This window comes from Schistocerca piceifrons, chromosome 6 (genome assembly GCF_021461385.2).
Source record: "Schistocerca piceifrons isolate TAMUIC-IGC-003096 chromosome 6, iqSchPice1.1, whole genome shotgun sequence".
Lineage (NCBI taxonomy): Eukaryota > Metazoa > Arthropoda > Insecta > Orthoptera > Acrididae > Schistocerca > Schistocerca piceifrons.
The window spans coordinates 45,806,871-45,826,628 of NC_060143.1; the positions used below are offsets into that span (position 1 = coordinate 45,806,871).

General features: G+C 45.9%; 1 protein-coding gene across 1 annotated transcript in view; it reads right to left on the reverse strand.

Moving 5' to 3' along the window:
- LOC124803135 (pyrethroid hydrolase Ces2a-like) overlaps window positions 1-14,245 on the reverse strand; it is a 184,241-nt gene extending 169,996 nt beyond the window's left edge. Inside the window, exon 1 of the mRNA XM_047264314.1 lies at window positions 14,138-14,245. Within this exon, the coding sequence (XP_047120270.1) occupies window positions 14,138-14,245 (108 nt within the window). The remainder of the gene's footprint in view (window positions 1-14,137) is intronic.
- Window positions 14,246-19,758: the final 5,513 nt, after the last annotated feature.

Consider the following 19,758-nt stretch of genomic DNA (forward strand, 5'->3'; position numbering starts at 1 on the left):
CGAACCTGCGACCGTAGTGGTAGCGCGATTCCAGACTGTAGCGCCTCGAACCGCTCGGCCCCTCCGGCCGGCCCCTACAATATCCTGTAGATTTATCTCACTCCTTTTTCTATCATTCCAGGTAGTTCCAGCAATTATCCTCCAGAACCACATTCACGTCCATATGTCAGGACATTCCTCACAAAGTTCTTTACAAATTTTTTATTAGTGTGAAAGCTGATTTGCATGCTGAATATGTTTCTATTTCGTAGCGAACTTTTGGCCAGTTTTATTCTGCTCTTGATTTCCTTGTTCGTTGGTAGGCCATTGTGGCTCCATCGGTACCGACCGACCGCCTTGTCATCCTCTGCCAGTAGATTATTTGGATGCGGGTTGGTGGGGTTGTGAGGTCAGCACACCGCTCTTCCGGCCGTTGTCTGTTTTCGGGATCTTGAGTCGTTACTGCTACGTCAAGTAGCCCGTCAGTTGGCATCTTGAGGCTGAGTGCATTCCGTTCCAGACCTCCCACCAAGGAAAAATCCCCGCCAGTACCGGTCCTCTGCATATCAGTAAGCCACACTGCTACGGAACCAAGGAAATAATTTCGGGTGACCTCTAGGACCTTTGTGATTGAGTAACAACGTCGTATTGCAAAAGTGTTCCTCTAACACGTAACGAAACTGCATCTTCCATACCTTAGAGCTGCAAGCAGTAAAATGCCCATCAGACTGCCAAACAAGCGCATCAGAACAACAAGTGTATTCGCACTCCCTATCCATCGTTCGCAGCGATGTGGGCTGGGACCTCACCAGAAGTGTACAAATTCTCCTTCCAGCTTACCTGCCTGCCCCTACCTGCGCACAACAATTAAAGCAGCTTAGCCAGATGCAACGGAGACACAAGAGTACATGTGTACTGTGTAAGTAGGCTGTTTAGGTTTTTTATTGGTAACGCCACCTCTGTACGAAAATCACTGGCTGTGCTGTGTGCAGTCTGTGTCTAGTTTGCATTGTTGTCTGCCATTGTAGTGTTAGGCAGCTGGCTGTGAACAGCGCGTAGTGTTGCGCAGTTGGAGGTGAGCCGCCAGCAGTGGTGGATGTGGGGAGAGAGATGGCGGAGTTTTGAAATTTGTCATGAACTGCTATATATATTATGACTATTGAGGTAAATACACTCCTGGAAATGGAAAAAAGAACACATTGACACCGGTTTGTCAGACCCACCATACTTGCTCCGGACACTGCGAGAGGGCTGTACAAGCAATGATCACACGCACGGCACAGCGGACACACCAGGAACCGCGGTGTTGGCCGTCGAATGGCGCTAGCTGCGCAGCATTTGTGCACCGCCGCCGTCAGTGTCAGCCAGTTTGCCGTGGCATACGGAGCTCCATCGCAGTCTTTAACACTGGTAGCATGCCGCGACAGCGTGGACGTGAACCGTATGTGCAGTTGACGGACTTTGAGCGAGGGCGTATAGTGGGCATGCGGGAGGCCGGGTGGACGTACCGCCGAATTGCTCAACACGTGGGGCGTGAGGTCTCCACAGTACATCGATGTTGTCGCCAGTGGTCGGCGGAAGGTGCACGTGCCCGTTGACCTGGGACCGGACCGCAGCGACGCACGGATGCACGCCAAGACCGTAGGATCCTACGCAGTGCCGTAGGGGACCGCACCGCCACTTCCCAGCAAATTAGGGACACTGTTGCTCCTGGGGTATCGGCGAGGACCATTCGCAACCGTCTCCATGAAGCTGGGCTACGGTCCCGCACACCGTTAGGCCGTCTTCCGCTCACGCCCCAACATCGTGCAGCCCGCCTCCAGTGGTGTCGCGACAGGCGTGAATGGAGGGACGAATGGAGACGTGTCGTCTTCAGCGATGAGAGTCGCTTCTGCCTTGGTGCCAATGATGGTCGTATGCGTGTTTGGCGCCGTGAAGGTTAGCGCCACAATCAGGACTGCATACGACCGAGGCACACAGGGCCAACACCCGGCATCATGGTGTGGGGAGCGATCTCCTACACTGGCCGTACACCACTGGTGATCGTCGAGGGGACACTGAATAGTGCACGGTACATCCAAACCGTCATCGAACCCATCGTTCTACCATTCCTAGACCGGCAAGGGAACTTGCTGTTCCAACAGGACAATGCACGTCCGCATGTATCCCGTGCCACACAACGTGCTCTAGAAGGTGTGAGTCAACTACCCTGGCCAGCAAGATCTCCGGATCTGTCCCCCATTGAGCATTTTTGGGACTGGATGAAGCGTCGTCTCACGCGGTCTGCACGTCCAGCACGAACGCTGGTCCAGCTGAGGCGCCAGGTGGAAATGGCATGGCAAGCCGTTCCACAGGACTATATCCAGCATCTCTACGATCGTCTCCATGGGAGAATAGCAGCCTGCATTGCTGCGAAAGGTGGATATACACTGTACTAGTGCGGACATTGTGCATGCTCTGTTGCCTGTGTCTATGTGCCTGTGGTTGTGTCAGTGTGATCATGTGATGTATCTGACCCCAGGAATGTGTCAATAAAGTTTCCCCTTCCTGGGACAATGAATTCACGGTGTTCTTATTTCAATTTCCAGGAGTGTACATTGGTTGTTCTCTATCAAAATCTTTCATTTGCTAACTATGCCTATCAGTAGTTAGTGCCTTCAGTACTTTGAATCTTTTATTTAGCTGGCAGTAGTGGCGCTCGCTGTATTGCAGTAGCTTGAGCAGCGAAGATTTTTGTGAGGTAAGTGATTTGTGAAACTTATAGGTTAATGTTAGTCAAGGCCCATTCTTTTGTAGGGATTATTGAAAGTCAGATTGCGTTGCGCTAACAAAATATTGTGTGTCAGGTTAAGCAAAGTCATGTATAACTGTTCAAAAAGGGGACGTTTCAACTGAAACACAGTGGTTTGAAACAGGCCTTCTTGTGTTGCCGCAAGCGTCATGAGACGCGTTCACCCTACTGCACTTCACTACAGGTTATGCTATCAGAGCCGGCCGGAGTGGCCGAGCGGTTAAAGGCGCTACAGTCCAGAACCGCACAACCGCTACGGTCGCAGGCTCGAATCCTGCCTCGGGCATGGATGTGAGTGATGTCCTTAGGTTTGTTAGGTTTAAGTAGTTCTAAGTTCTAGGGGACTTATGACCACGGCAGTTGAGTCCCATAGTGCTCAGAGCCATTTGAACCACTTTTATGCTATCAGCCCAACGTGACTGGTCAGGTATACGAGTGTGTTTCCGTAGGAATTTTCACTGCGGCTCATTTATCTTAATGATGGGTGCAACAAAATGAACAAACCAAACTAAAGGACATTGAGTAGAAATTAAGGGTTGTGCAATACATACCAGTCATTTTATTTTCTTCTTTAGGGCCAGCAGCGTTTTATATGTCTGATAACGACATGGTTGTCGTAAGAGTGGAACTATGAAACTACTGTCACATCGTAATTAACATGTTATTTTCTACATCATTTACCATCTTACTAAGACAGTGGCAGTTATAAGTCAATCCACTAAAGTCGTAATATGGACGTCACATCAGTCTAGACGTACATGAAAATGGCGATAAAGCCGAAACGGTCTGTCGTAAATAAATATTACTTATTATAAGCTGCTATTTTGTGCATCGACTAGAGTAAGCATGTCGTTATCAGACATAACAGTCATGAAAAAAAGTGCAAGTCCAGGGGGCAAAAGGTGTCGCGTGTTTATGAGACAACTCCAAATAAATCGACAGGTGTCTCGCAATGTAAATTGTGTAAAAAGTAGCTAAATACTCTTTCGGGAACCTCGAGTATATTATGACTGTTTGCAAATTTGAGAGGCAGTTTCTTCACTCAGTAAATGTCTTGAAAGACGACAAAGACTTAGTTGCTGAAAAGTGTATGAAAATGCGTGCCAAGGACTTCAGGCCACTTAGCAGTATTTGTGCTTTCTAAATTCAGGAAACACGTTGATTTAAATGGGATAAAAAGGTGGCACAACGGATATGAAAAACCACATCCTGGCGGTATGCAACGTAGTGGGAAGAAAGCTTAGTATGAATGAAAAGCTTCTTCTTTCAGACATGAACCTTTTAGATTAACGTAATATGAAAAACAAACTTCGTGTTCGCTAAAATGCATTTGGGGAATTTAGAAGGAACGGTTCTGGCCACTTTCAATGTATTCACCGAAAACATCAGTTGCCATTGCAGTACAATAGACATCATCAGGTTCTTATGTGCAAAGTATCTCGACTTTCAGAGACGGTTCTCATTATTACAGGAAACATGTATTAGAGGTGAGGTGATGGTTCGAATTGAAAATGGGCAGTACTGGCCGAAAAAGCGTGAAGTCGCAGAGAAAATCGTTCATACGAAAATTAATGAAAATGCCCGAAATACGCAAAAAAAGGAAAAAAAGGACAAACAAGATCCACCCTTTTGCGGTTTCCAGTGACCCAAAATGAATATATATTTCATTAAGAGTTGTCTTGCGATACTCGGATATTTTCATCGACTTCCGAACCCTACTGTTAACACTACAGTGCAAGCGTACGGAATGAACTGCTCGTCGCTCAGCGCAGAGGTAAGACACACAGGAGAGCGAGGCTTCTATAGCCTGCTTGGATTGGTCATAGCTTGACTTCGATGGGAATAGACCAGCCTGCACTTTCTGCTGATCACGTGCTGCAGCGTGCCTCCGTCAGGCATCTTACAAGCTGAATGTTTACACCTGTGGACCTTACTGGTCCGCTAAGGTGCGACTCAGCTCTTCCAGAACACCTAGCAGACTGCTCCAAACTATGTTGGTAGCAATCGCTAACTAATACAGAGTTGTGTATTTTCCGTAAATGTACTGTATGTTAACTAATGCGCAAACAAAAAAGCCAACTTTCAAGTTTTTAGAGATGTTGCCAGCGATAATCTGTCTTATTGTTCAGTGTCTCAATTTTACAGCCTTTGAAAAGTCACCATACGAGTGCCGATAGCCAAAATCTGCGCAGTCGAACGCAAATGAAATTAACCGCTAGTTTTAATCCTGTAGACATTAAGTCGTGAGCTTTCCATGACTGTAACTTCCAGGTTAGGCATTACTAATTAACCACACACATCAAAAAAAGTTTTGCATCACCCCGGTTCCCAGAACACCCGAAGATAGTCTTTGACTGTGGATACTGTATCACAGACACAGCCCCTTTGACTGTTCATAGATATCACTAAACCCGCCCAAAGATGTAAACAACCATGTACAAGCAGCGCCTATAGGACGGAGGCGGTCCGACAGCCGATCAGTTCCAGTCATTCCACCAGGAAGGAGGTACATGGATATTGTTATCTGCGGTTCAACCATGCCTAGATGGTCAATACCGCGGCTCGATCGCGTCCGCATTGTTACTTTGTTCCAGGAGCGGCTCTCAACAAGGGAAGTTCCTGAGGTCTCGGAGTGAACCGAAGCGATGTTGTTTGGACATGAAGGAGATTCTACCACAGCAGTGGATGACTGCTACCTCGATTATGCCTCGGATGAACCCTGTCAGCAACGCCACCATGATCAATAATGCTTTTTGTATAGCCACAGGACGTCGTGTTACGATTCAAACTGTGCGCTGTATGACACGAATCTTCACTCCCGACGTTCAGGGCGAGGTCATCTTTGCAACCACGACACCATGCAGCGCCGTACAGATGGGCCCAACAACATGCCCAATGGACCTCTCAAGATTGGCATCATGCTCTCTTCACTGAGGAGTGTCACATATGCCTTCAACCAATCAATCGCCGGAGATGGAGGAAACCCGGTGAGGCAGAATGCCTTTGACACGTTGTCCAGCGAGTGCAGGAAGGTGGAGGTTCCCTGCTGTTTTGGGGTGGCATTATGTGGGGCCGACGTACGCCGCTGGTGATCATGGAAGGCGCCATAACGGCTGTACCACACCTGAATGCCATCCTCCGACCGGTAGCGTAACAATATCGGCAGCATATTGGCAAGGCATTTGTCTTCATGGACGACAATATGCACCCCCTTCGTGCACATCTTGTGAATGACTTCCTTCGGGATAACGACATCGCTCGACTAGAGTGGCCAGCATGTTCTCCAGACATGAAGCCTATCAAACATGCCTGGGATACACTGAAAAGCGCCGTTTATGGACGACGTGACGCATCAATCATTCTGAGGGATCTCCTCAAAATCACAGAGCCGTTGAGGAGTGGGACCATTTGGACCAACAGTGCCTTGATGAATTTGTGCATAGTATGCCACGACGAATACATGCATGCATCAATGGAAGATGATGTGCTACTGGGTATCAGAGGTACCGGTGTGTACAGCAATCTGGACCACCATCACTGAAGGGTCGCTGTATGGTGGTACAACATACAAAGTGTGGTTTTCATGAGCAATAAGAAAGGCAGAAATGATGTATATGTTAATCTCCATTCCAATTTTCTGTACACCTTCAGGAACTCTATTAACCGAGCTGAGGCAATACTTTTTTTGATTGTATATTCCGTCAGTAGTCACAAATTATATGATGTAATTGCTGTCCTACGCGCTTCGGATCTACAACTTCACTTCCAAGGACTATATGGATATCCTGAACGTGACATTTGGTTCAGTTTGTCACATGTCATGTAGTGCCATAATAAATATGTTAAACAGTGTCAGAATGTAATTTGCAAACGTGGTAGCTTTTCGCCAATGCAGAAGACGAAAGTCATGTCGTAGGTAAAAACTGAAGCAGATATAGCTCCTAGTATATCCATTACAGTCGTTGAAAATAGAGCTGTAAACCCGAAAAGCGCTGGACAGCAATTAGACTATATAATTGAATATATAATTTGTGACTGATAACGTGGTATTATTAATTAATAACTCCTAGCCACTATTCGACATTTTTAACACCGGAAACCTGTGAATAAACTTTTTTGTAATACAGAACTATAAGGCAATGTTTCCCCCACAATGTAGATGCAATCCCAAACGTTTTGGAAGTCAATTAAAAAATAATTTGTGACTGGTGACGGAGTGTTATCAGTTAATAATCCCCAGCCACTAGTTGACTTTTTAACACTGAATTCCTGAGCATAAATTTATTGTTAACAGAGGTCAACAGTTCCCTCAGCTCGCACGAATGTTTTAAGCTGTAAGCCTGAAGCGTGGTGGTAACTGAACAAACTAACTGCATACTTAAGAACAATGGATAACCAACCACACAGAAACACAAATTTGATGTGGCCTGTATGCCGTAACATCGACGTTAAGCCTTAACGCTTAATGTTTTCGGTCAGTTTTGACAACTGATTTCTAGGGTTACCTTCATTATTAAAATTTACAGTTATTGCTTTCAATTGGAATTTAGCATTTAGATTTTTCATTTAGTGTTTAGCTGTTACCGTACCGTCTGGGAAATCATCAGAATAAGAGAGTAGAAACTAGTTGGGAGACAAGTTCTGGTGAAAATACTGAAATTTTTCAATATGGTATGTGGATAACGACCACCGCTCACATGTGTGGCCTTGATCATAGATTAATCTTTGCACGCAGACGTCGCCCCGGCATTACACGGATTCTGAAAATGTACTTAATACTCCCGTGTTTTCTGTTGTTAATTTACTTCCTTTCACACTCCGACGTGAAATGCTACATTAACAATGCAGACACGGTGCATTCACTTCAGGGAACCAAGTACCGATATAACCGGCTACATGGCTGAAGCGTATGGCACGGCTGTCAACCAAGCTATAACCCTAATGTCTTCGTAAACATAGAGGAGAATTATATGAAGTCTCGCGGTGTAGCCTAAGGCTCACCGTTGTCGCCACTTGCAGCTGACATTTTTATGGGTCATTTTGAGCAACAGGCAGTAAGGCCTTTAAAGCCTTCCTGTTGACTCCGCTATGTGATTGACACGCTTGTTACATGACCAAACATCAAACAAGAGCTTTTCATAACTTCTTAAGTGAGATTCATCTCAAAATAAATTTTATCTTGGAAGCTGAGAGAGAGGTCAGTCTTCCGATTCTAGATGTGTTGCTACAGAGAACATCTGACAACACTTTAGGACACAGAGCGTATAAAAAGCCCACTAAAATATGTATTTACCTAGTAGATGCCACTTTGAACCATCACTCAGCCCAGAGACCAGCAATGCTCAGCACTATGTCTACACGTGCCTTCCGTATCATCGACGGGAACTACTTGGAATTCAATTCCTTAAGGAAGACAGTGAAATCCAGTTGCTATGGTTTCCGGTATGTACGACTTCCGAATAAAAAAATTAATTATGTTGATAGTAATCTTGAAGAACTGCATTCTCACTCTGTTAGGCTATCATATGTTTCTGGGATCACTGATCACGTAAGCAGAATTCTCTACTCTTTCGTCAGTCAGAACAAAACAAATGATATTTCCGACGCGAATAGGATGCTCCAAATTAAATGCACCTGATTACCTTCACACTGCGGATGTCTATGAAATGATTTGCGCTGCGGCGAAGTGTGTAAAGGGGAAACAGGAAAGACTGTTGAAGAACAAATTAAGGAAGTGCTAAAATGACGGTAGCAGAACATCGCGGCAATACCGGCTTGACATTGATCTCAGTAATGTACACACATCAAAAACAGTTCTACGTCACCTCGGTTCCCAAATCTCCCGAAGATACTCGTTCTCTATGGAAATTGTATCACAGACATAGTCCCTTTGACTGTTCAGAGATGTCACTAAACCCGCCCTAAGATATAAACAAATGGTTCAAATGGCTCTGCGCACTATGGGACTCAACTGCTGTGGTCATAAGCCCCCTAGAACTTAGAACTACTTAAACCTAACTAAGGACAGTACACAACACCCAGCCATCACGAGGCAGAGAAAATCCCTGACCCCGCCGGGAATCGAACCCGGGAACCCGGGTGTGGGAAGCGAGAACGCTACCGCAGATATAAACAACCATGCATGAGCAGCGCTTATTAGACGGAGGGGGTCTGACAGCCGATCAGTTCCAGTCATTCGACGAGGAAGGAGGTACACGGCTCATGTTGTCTGTAGTTCAACCATCTCTACACGGTCAATACAGCGGTTCGATCGCGTCCGCATTGTTACTTTGTGCCAGGAAGGACTCTCAACAAAGGATGTGTCTAGGAATCTCGGAGTAAACAACAGCAATGTTTTTCGGACATGAAGGAGATTTAGAGACACAGGAACTGTCGATGACGTGCCTCGCTCAGGCCGCCCAAGGGCTACTACTGCAGTGGATGACCGCTACCTACGGATTATGGCTCGGAGGAACCTTGACAGTAAAGACACCATGTTGAATAATGCTTTTCTCGTAGCCACAGGATGTCGTATTCCGACTCAAACCGTGCTCAATAGACTGCGTTATGTTCACTCCCGACGTTTATGGCGAGGTCCATCTTTTCAACCACGACACCATGCAGCACGGTACAGATGGGCCCAACAATATGCCGAATGGACCGCTCAAGAAAGGCATCACGTTCTCTCCACTGATGAGTATCGCATATGCCCTCATCCAGACATTCATCGGAGACTTGTTTGGAGGCAACCCGGTCAGACTGAACGCCTTAGACACACTGTCCAGCGAATGCAGGAAGGTGGTGATTTCCTGCTGTTTTGAGGTAGCATTATGTGGGGCCGACGTACGCCACTAGTGGTCATGGAAGGTGCCGGAAAGGCAGTACGATACGTGAATGCGATACTCCGAACGGTAGTGTAACCATATTGGGACCATATTGGCAAGGCATTTGTCTTCGTGGACGACAATACGCATCCACATCGTGCACATTTTGTGAATGACCTCCTTCAGGATACCGACATCGCTCGACTAGAGTGGCCAGCTGTTCTCCAGACATGAACACTGTCGAAGATGCCTGGGATAGGCTGAAATCCCACCAACCACTCTGAGCGATCTACACCGAATCGCCGTTGAGGAGGGGACCATCTAGACCCAACAGTGCCTTGATGAACTTGTGGATAGGCATGCATCATTGCAGGAGGACGTGCTACTGGGTATTAGAGATACCGGTGTGTACAGCAGTCTGGACCACCACCTCTGAAGGCCTCGCTGTATGGTGATACGACAAGTAATGTGTAGTTTTCATGAGCAAGAAAAAGGGCAGAAATGATGTTTGTGTTGATCTCTGTTCCAATTTTCTGCACCGGTTCCGGAACTGTGGGAACCGAGGTGATGCAAAACTTTTGTTGACATCTATAATAGAAAAATCAGTGAAGCAACAGAAATTTCTGAGAAAGACTGTAACTTCAATACAAAACGACGGCTTTAGTGTTCCAGCTGCCTGGCTTCCCGTCATGAAGGAAGTTAATACGTGGCCACGGCGTGCCACCAATAAAAACAACGTCCAGGAAGCCAACTCTGGGGAAAATAATGATTTTGGTAAACATTCGCATATCTCAAGCTCTCCCCGTTTCGCTTCTAACTATTAACGGTGGCCCACCATTAGAAGCGGGAAGAATTTTAATCAATTACTGTTCTCCAGAGTAAGTGAGGGAAAAACCACTTTCTGTCTAACGACGGTGGCCCATCGATAGTAGCTGCAAAATCTGTCTGTTTCTTCTAATTCAAAGACAGTCAAATTATCAGTACAATGGCGTCTCTATTGTCCTTCCGAAAACGAAAAATCTTTTCGTCACAGTTTATAATTACAAATGAACTCCGCCTCTTCTGCGGTTCTAAACAAAATACAATTCTTTGGATTTGAATCCACCTAACTCCTTGGAGCCGGAACTGAACACTGAAAAAACTAACACTCGATGAACGTTCTTTTTGAGTGTAGAAGCCTCATTATAGGGGCTCGGCTGTCGTCATCATTGGCACATTGACCAGAACTTAATTGAGGGACTGCAAGCAGCCGGTGCATGAGTGGACAAGCTCTCGTTGACGGGAACTGTCTGCAACGATCCCTGGGTTCCCTTAAATAGCTTTTCTGCAAGAAGAGATGTGATGCCCCTATTAATTCGTGGCCGGATGTTGGAGTGCTCTGGCCTGGCGAGGTTCCTCGAGTCTGTATCTTTCGGTGCACCGCCTAGCGGTCTGGCGGCATACTTGAAAATCTCGCGTGGCTGGTATGAGTATCGCGTGATGGGCGTTATGTGAGTTGCAGCTGGTACCCATGGACACCATACCAGTAGTCACAGGGATTTTACCTAATATTCCCATTTCCCCATAATAAGATTGAAGAAACTCCCCTTTCATAAGAGAGCACGACACTGGTCTCTGACAGTGTTCAGTCAACCGTTACACCGACGGCTCAACGGTTGATGGACAAAGCGGTTTTGTATGCAGACATGTAAGTTGCAGTGAACTATGCTCTCCGCAGAATGGATGCAGTGTTTTCACTGCTGAATAAGTGGCCATCAAACGGGCCCACAGCCATACTCGTCCTTGCACCAACAAGATGCTTTCTGTCTGCAGTGACTCCTTAAGCGATCTTCAACCTGTAGACCTGTGGTACAGTCGTCTCCTATTAGCCACGACTGTGCATGATCTTCCTTCTCACCATCAATCTGGACGGCCGGTCGTCTTTATTTGGGCCGCTGGTGATGTTGGGATCTCAGGCAATGTACGAGGGCAGTTCGATAAGTAATGAAACACATTTTGTTTCTGAAACAGGGGTTGTTTTATTCAGCATTGAAATACACCAGGTTATTCCCCAATCTTTTAGCTACACAACACTATTTTTCAGCGTAATCTCCATTCAATGCTACGGCCTTACGCCACCTTGAAATGTGGGCCCGTATGCCTGCACGGTACCATTCCACTGGTCGATGTTGGAGCCAACGTCGTACTGCATCAATAACTTCTTCATCATCCGCGTAGTGCCTCCCACGGATTGCGTCCTTCATTGGGCCAAACATATGGAAATCCGACGGTGCGAGATCGGGGCTGTAGGGTGCATGAGGAAGAACAGTCCACTGAAGTTTTGTGAGCTCCTCTCGGGTGCGAAGACTTGTGTGAGGTCTTGCGTTGTCATGAAGAAGGAGAAGTTCGTTCAGATTTTTGTGCATACGATCACGCTGAAGTCGTTTCTTCAATTTCTGAAGAGTAGCACAATACACTTCAGAGTTGATCGTTTGACCATCGGGAAGGACATCGAACAGAATAATCCCTTCAGCGTCCCAGAAGACTGTAACCATGACTTTACCGGTTGAGGGTATGGCTTTAAACTTTTTCTTGGTAGGGGAGTGGGTGTGGCGCCACTCCATTGATTGCCGTTTTGTTTCAGGTTCGAAGTGATGAACCCATGTTTCATCGCCTGTAACAATCATTGACAAGAAATTGTCACCCTCAGCCACATGACGAGCAAGCAATTCCGCACAGATGGTTCTCCTTTGCTCTTTATGGTGTTCGGATAGACAACGAGGGACCCAGCGGGAACAAACCTTTGAATATCCCAACTGGTGAACTATTGTGACAGCACTGCCAACAGAGATGTCAAGTTGAGCACTGAGTTGTTTGATGGTGATCCGTCGATCATCTGGAACGAGTGTGTTCGCACGCTCCGCCATTGCAGGAGTCACAGCTGTGCACGGCCGGCCCGCACGCGGGAGATCAGTCTTGCTTGACCTTGCGGCGATGATGACACACACTTTGCCCAACAACTCACCGTGCTTTTGACCACTGCCAGATCACCGTAGACATTCTGCAAGCGCCTATGAATATCTGAAATGCCCTGGTTTTCCATCAAAAGAAACTCGATCACTGCCCGTTGTTTGCAACGCACATCCGTTACAGACGCCATTTTAACAGCTCCGTACAGCGCTGCCACCTGTCGGAAGTCAATGACACTATACGAGACGAAGTGGGAATGTTTGAAAATATTCCACAAGAAATTTCCGGTTTTTTCAACCAAAATTGGCCGAGAAAAAAAATGTGTTGCATTACTTATTGAACTGCCCTCGTACATGCCGACAAGCAACCAGGATACCTGTGTTGGAGATGATGGAAGTCCCACAACTGGAATTTCGATCGACTATACGCCTTCAAGTGTTAAACGTGTGGAACTTGTAATGGTCTGCCCTGCAGTCCCCAAACAAATTGAGAGAAATAAGGAACCAGGTCCACGTGGCAGATGTCTCGTCGCGCTTCTTTATCGGCTATGCATTGGCAATGTTTGGCTGACCCATGGGCTCATTCTCTGACGTGAGGACCCGCCTTTCTGCCCATATGGAGCCCACCTGACGGTGGCCCACATCCAGATACACTGCCCAAATTTAACTGCTTTGTTGCTTTATCTTAAACTTCCTGACACGACCCCTCTATTGCTAGTGGACAATGCCAGAGAGGATGACCGCGTTTTACTTCTTACCCGCGAAGGTGGTTTGCACTCCTCTCTGTTAAGTGAGACACTTTGCACATACTGCCCACCTGAGGGGTTGACGGGGTTCCCCTCGCCTGCTCTGGTCCGGGGAACCCCTAACTGCCTTGCTCGGTGGTCTCTTCTGGCTACAAACCTCCCCATCTTTTAATACTCCTTATTCTACTACTCTTTTCAATGTTTATCTTTCATTCAATTTAATCATTTTGTCCGTGCTGCTCGTTTTCATGGAGTAACAGAGGGCAAGGCGAGGTAGTACTGATCGGATGCAGAGGGTGCATCTCCCACTACATACCATGCTCTGGGGCCCTATAACTGCATTCTGAGCTGAGTGGCTATCGAAGTTCTCCTTGCTTTTACCTCTGTCTTATTGTGTCTAGGTTACAATCGGACTTCCCACGATTTTCCTTTTGTACCCTTCCTCTATAACTGGTTCAATATGGGATAAATGGACTGATGACCTCGTAGTTTGGTTCCTTCGATTCGAAAAAACGAACCAACCAACCAGTCAACCGAGGGCACCAGAGTATCCTGAAAATTATCCCAGGGAGAAGGGTCGAAACGTCGATCATGCGACGTGGCCTAACAACACAGAAAGTGTTTTACCTTCAGTGACAACATCCAAGAGATCTTACAGACTGGGATGTACCCATAATTTTCTCCATTATCGAAAGTGTGTCGGACTCGTTTCGGTTCCCGCCGAGATCCCTCGCGGTTCACGCTTATGCACGCTGCTCACGTGCCCTCGTGATCCCCTACCCCCCCTGCGCCGCCCCCCCCCCCCCCCGGCTGCGACGCACGGCGCTCCCGGGCACGCGTTGTCCGGGCCGCAGGTCGCGGCTGGCGGCGGAATCCTCTTAGCGCGCTGCGGCGGTCCGCGTCACGGCCAATGAAGCGCGCAGGCCGCGCCAACTTGTCGCCCGCCGGCTGCGGCATGCCGAGCACGTTCCCCGTAATGAAACTAATGCTGTTAGCACGCGTCGCCCCGCTGACGGCTCAGTACGTACGAGGCCGTGACGCGCGCCCCTCTGTGGCGGAACCCGACATTTGTTCCCCGCTCGGCTCCCACACGTGGGCTCGGTGTAATTCGTCAGACGAGCCTTTCGTTCATTTAGACAATGAGCGGGCCTCCAGCTATTATCGCTATGCGACTTATCGAACGTGACTCTTCGTGTTACACTGCCTGACAAAAAATGTGAAGCACCCAGAAGACTTGGTACGATGTCAGTGTAACTTCGTAGATATGCAGGGTGGTCCATTAATCGTGACCGGGCCAAATATCTCACGAAATAAGCGTCAAACGAAAAAACTACATAGAACGAAACATGTCTAGCTTGAAGATGGAAACCAGATGCCGCTATACTTGGCCCACTAGAAGGCACTGCCATAGGTCAAACGCATATCAACTGTGTTTTTTTAGATAGGTACCACCATTTTTATTACACATTCGTGTAGTATGTAAAGAAATATAATTGTTATAGATGGACCACTTTTTTCGCTTTGTGATAGATGGCGCTGTAATAGTCACAAACATATAGCTCACAATTTTTGACTAACGGTTGGTAAAAGGTAGGATTTTTAATTTAAAATACAGAACATAGGTACATTTGAACATTTTATTTCTGTTGTTCCAATCTGATACATGTACCTTTGTGAACTTATCATTTCTGAGAACGCATGCTGTTACAGCGTGATTACTTGTAAATACCACATTAATGCAATAAACGCTCAAAATGATGTCCGTCAACCTCAATGCATTTGGCGATACGTGTAACGACATTCCTCTCAACAGCGAGTAGTTCGCCTTCCGTAATGTTCGCACATGCATTGACAATGCGCTGACGCATGTTGTCCACCGTTGTCGGTGGATCACGATACCAAATATCAAAATTTTGTACCTGGCTGCACGTTCAGAGACCGTGAATAGATACAATTAAAATAAAAACAGCCCTCGGTCGCTAATTTTTAACGAATTTTACCAGGTTTCAACACTGCTACGAGCGTCTTCCTCAGAATTTAAACTAAAGAATGGTCTATAACATGGTCAGAGAATTATGACTAAAAACGTATGATACAAATAATATATTTACAACCTGCACCACACAAGTAACGAGCAGCCCTTAGTGGCTCGCCATTACAATTTTTTTAATCTTAAATATCTTTGTGACTAATATCCTTTTGGCATATTTATTATTTTATAAATGACATATAAGTACTGCCAGTCCTTCACGATAATTCCGTACTTATAATTTGTATCACACGTTTTCAGTCATAATTCTGTGAACATGTTATAAACCATTCTTTAATTTAAATTCTGTGGAAGGCACTCCTAGCTGTGCTGAAACCCAGTTAAATTCGTCAAAAATTAGTGACCGAGGGCTGTTTTCTTTTAATTATAGCAAATATCCTTTAACTTTCCCCACAGAAAGACATCCGCGGACGTCAGAGCCGGTGAACGTGCGGGCCATGTTATAGTCCTTCGACGACCAATCCACCTGTCATGAAATATGCTGTCCAATATCGCTTCAACCGCACGCGAGCTATGTGCCGGACATCCATCATGTTGGAAGTACATCGCCATTCTGTCATGCAGTGAAACATTTTGTAGTAACATCAGTAGAACATTACGTAGGAAATCAGCATACATTGAACCATTTACATTGCCATCTATAAAATGGGGCCAATTATCCTTCTTCCCATAATGCGGCACCATACATTAACGTGCCAAGGTCGCTGATGTTCCACTTGTCACAGCCATCGTGGATTTTCCTTTGCCCAATAGTGCATATTATGCCGGTTTACGTTACCGCTGTTGGTGAATGACGCTTCGTCGCTAAATAGAACGCGTGCAAAAAAATCTGTCATTTTCCCGTAATTTTTCTTGTGCCCAGTGGCAGACCTATACACGACGTTCAATGCCGTCGCCATGCAATACCTGGTGCATAGATATATGGTACGGGTGCAATCGATGTTGATGTAGTATTGTCAACACCGACGTTTTTGAGATTCCCGATTCTCGCGCAATTTGTTAGGGGTTGGTTTGGGGGAAAGAGACCAAACTGCGAGGTCATCGGTCTCGTCGGACTAGGGAAGGACGGCGAAGGAAGTCGGCCGTGCCCTGTCAGAGCAACCATCCCGGCATCTGTCTGGAGCGATTTAGGGAAATCACGGAAAACCTAAATCAGGATGCCCGCGCAATTTGTCTGCTACTGATGTGCGGATTAGCCGCGACAGCAGCTAAAACACCTACTAGGGCATCTTCATTTGTTGTAGGTCGTGGCTGACGTTTCACATGTGGCTGAACACTTCCTGTTTCCATCAATAACGTAACTAGCCGGCGAACGGTCAGGACACTTGGATGATGTCGTCCAGGATACCGAGCAACATACATTGCAACGCTCGTTGGGCATTTTGATCACAATAGCCATACATCAACACGATATCGACCATTTCCGAAATTGGTAAACGGTCCATTTTAACACGAGTAATGTATCACGAAGCAAACACCGTCCGCACTGGCGGATGGTTACGTGAAACTTATACGTTTGTCTATATTACAGCGCCATCTATCACAAAGCGAAAAAAGTGGTCCGACGAAATCATTCTTATTTATTTACGGACTACACGAATATGTAATAAAATGCGGGTTGCTATTTTTTTAAAAACGCAGTTGATATCCGTTTGACCTATGGCAGCGCCATCTAGCAGGCCAACCATAGCGCCATCTGGTTTCCCCCTTCAAGCTAGACGAGTTTCGTTCTTTGTAGTTTTTTCGTTTGATGCTTATTTCGCGAGATATTTGACCCGGTCACTATCAATGGACCACCCTGTGTATATACCATTAGCGTATATCTCAATGAATGAAGTTGCAATTCTCTGTGATGGGTAGAATGACCATTAATGCCATTTAGTGTTGTTACCAAGCGTCAGTAGGCTCCCGAACCATTCTCGGTCAATCTATTCACACTCTAACGTCAATGAAACGTAGACAAACATCTAAATTTACACCTACATTCCACAAGTACCTTGCGGTGTGTCGTGGACGGAAATTTATGTCCCATTGTCATCCCCTCTTTTTCCTGTTACATTCGCGGATAGTTCGGAGTCAGAACGATTACCAGTAAATCTCCATCTGGGCTAGAATCTTTTTCATTTTATCTTCACGCTCTTCTCACGAGATGTACATGGGAGGAAGCAATACACATTTACGAAAAGAAACGGCAACACAAAAAATTAGTTAATGTGTGGTGATTAAAATTTCGGGAAGAAATTTGTCTAGCTAAAATACTTAAGTGATTAATTTACATGATCACAGGTTAATGAAAGCTCGAGATAAGCCACTGAAAATGTGAAATGCTGGTACATTAATAACATGTGTGACTACCAAAACGTTGAATGCAAGCATGAAAATGTGCATCATTATGTCGTACAGGTGCCGGATGTCAGCTTGGTTAAGACAGCAACCGTTAATGCTGGTTGTGGATGATACTGGAGTTGTCGCTGGGTGATGACCAACATGTGCTCTATTGGAGACAGATCTGATGTTCGAGAAGGCCAAGGCAACATGACGACAATCTGTAGAGCATGTTGGGTTACAACAGGGATAGGTGAGCGAGCGCTATCCTGTTGGAAAACGCATCCTGGAATGCTGTTCATGAACGACATCACAACAGGTCGAATAACCTGACCGACGTTCAGATTTGCAGTCAGAGTGCGAGGGATAGTCACGAGAATGCTCCTGCCGTTACACAAAATCGCCTTCTGGTAACCAACCCACGGCTATCACTGGCAGCGAAGCAGAGCTGGCTTTCGTCAGAAAACACAACACATCTCCAGCCTGTCCTCTAATGAGCTCTCGCATGACACCACTGAAGTCCCAAAGGGCGGTGGTTTGAAGTTTGTGGAATGAACACTACAGGACGTCTGGCTCGGTGCTGTCTTTCAGGTTACCGATTTGCCACAGTTTACCGTGTCACTGTGGTTCCAACTGCTGCTCGAATTACTGCAGTACAATGCGTCACAGCCACACGCTGAACACGACGGTCTTCCCTCTCGGTAGTGCCACGTGGCCTTCTGGAGCACAGTCTTCATGCTACCGTACCTTACCATGACCACCACTGCCAGAAACCATGTACAGTGGCTACATTTCTGCCAAGTGCTCTTGCAATATCGCAGAAGGAACATCCAGTTTCTAGTAGCCCTATTACACGATCTCGTTCAAACTCAGTTAGCTGTTGATAATGGCGTCGTCGTTGTCTTAAAATCATTCTTCACTAACATCAACTCACTACGTCCAACCACGAAGGTAACAAACGCTCACGATCGTTAAAGCGCGTATTGAAAGCCTACCTGATTTGCATCTTCATAATGGCGCCATCTTACAACTCCTTCTTGGTGTTGTGAATTTTTTCCCCGTCTGAGTATTTGTTAACTGTTCTAGGGACGTACGCTGTCAAAACTTCAACAATTACCCACCTCGTATGCGGAATACCACTCTTGCAGCGTCTGGCACTGAAGTTCGTTAATAATTTCTGCGACGCTTTCGTGCTTAACAAATCAACGTGTAACTAAATCCATTGCTCTTTTGGGGACTTTGTAACTAAGCGCACTGCCCTTTTCTGGATCTTCTCTATTTCCTCAGCAGCCCTGCCACGTAACGCTCAAGCAACAGCGAGCAGTTTTCAGCAGTTGGTCGAACTAGTATTTTGTAAGCTATTTCCTTTGTTGATGGACTACATTTCTTGAGAATTCTTCGAATCAATCTCAGTGTGACATCTCCTCTATCCGCAATTAATTTTATGAAATCGTTCTCTCAAACTGCTCCGTACTCGTACTGCTAGATATTTTGTGGAAGTAACGACTTCCATTGATTGTTCTGCAGTCGGTATTTCGTTTACGTATTCGCAATACGGTACATTTGTTTATGTTGTGGGTTAATTGCCGCCTTCTGCACCAGATACGAATCCTCTGCAGGTCCTGCTGAATTTCGCTACCATTTCCCTAGTTGCGATTTCTCTGTATACAACAGCATCACTTGCGAAAAATATCATGAAACTTCTAACGTTATCTACTAGGTCACTTATACATATTGTGAAAAGTAATAGCCCCATAACTTTCGCCTGGTGCACGTCCCAAGTTACTATTCTGTCTGAAGCCTGCTGACGTGCTGTGTTCTGTTTGCCACAAACTGCTCGATCTAATCATAGATTTGATCTGATAGTTCTTACGCTCGTATATTTGTCACTACGTGAGAGTACCGAACTATGTCAGATTATAGCACTATTAGTTTACGGTTCATATAAATTCTTATATATATATATTTGCTTTAACATTTTCGCATATTGATACTATATCTTCTGTGTATGTAAACCAAGTTTGCTATACTTTTGGGTGACGTTCTTTGCAATGTGGTAAATGTATAAAAATACTATGTAAATTGTTTATTACGT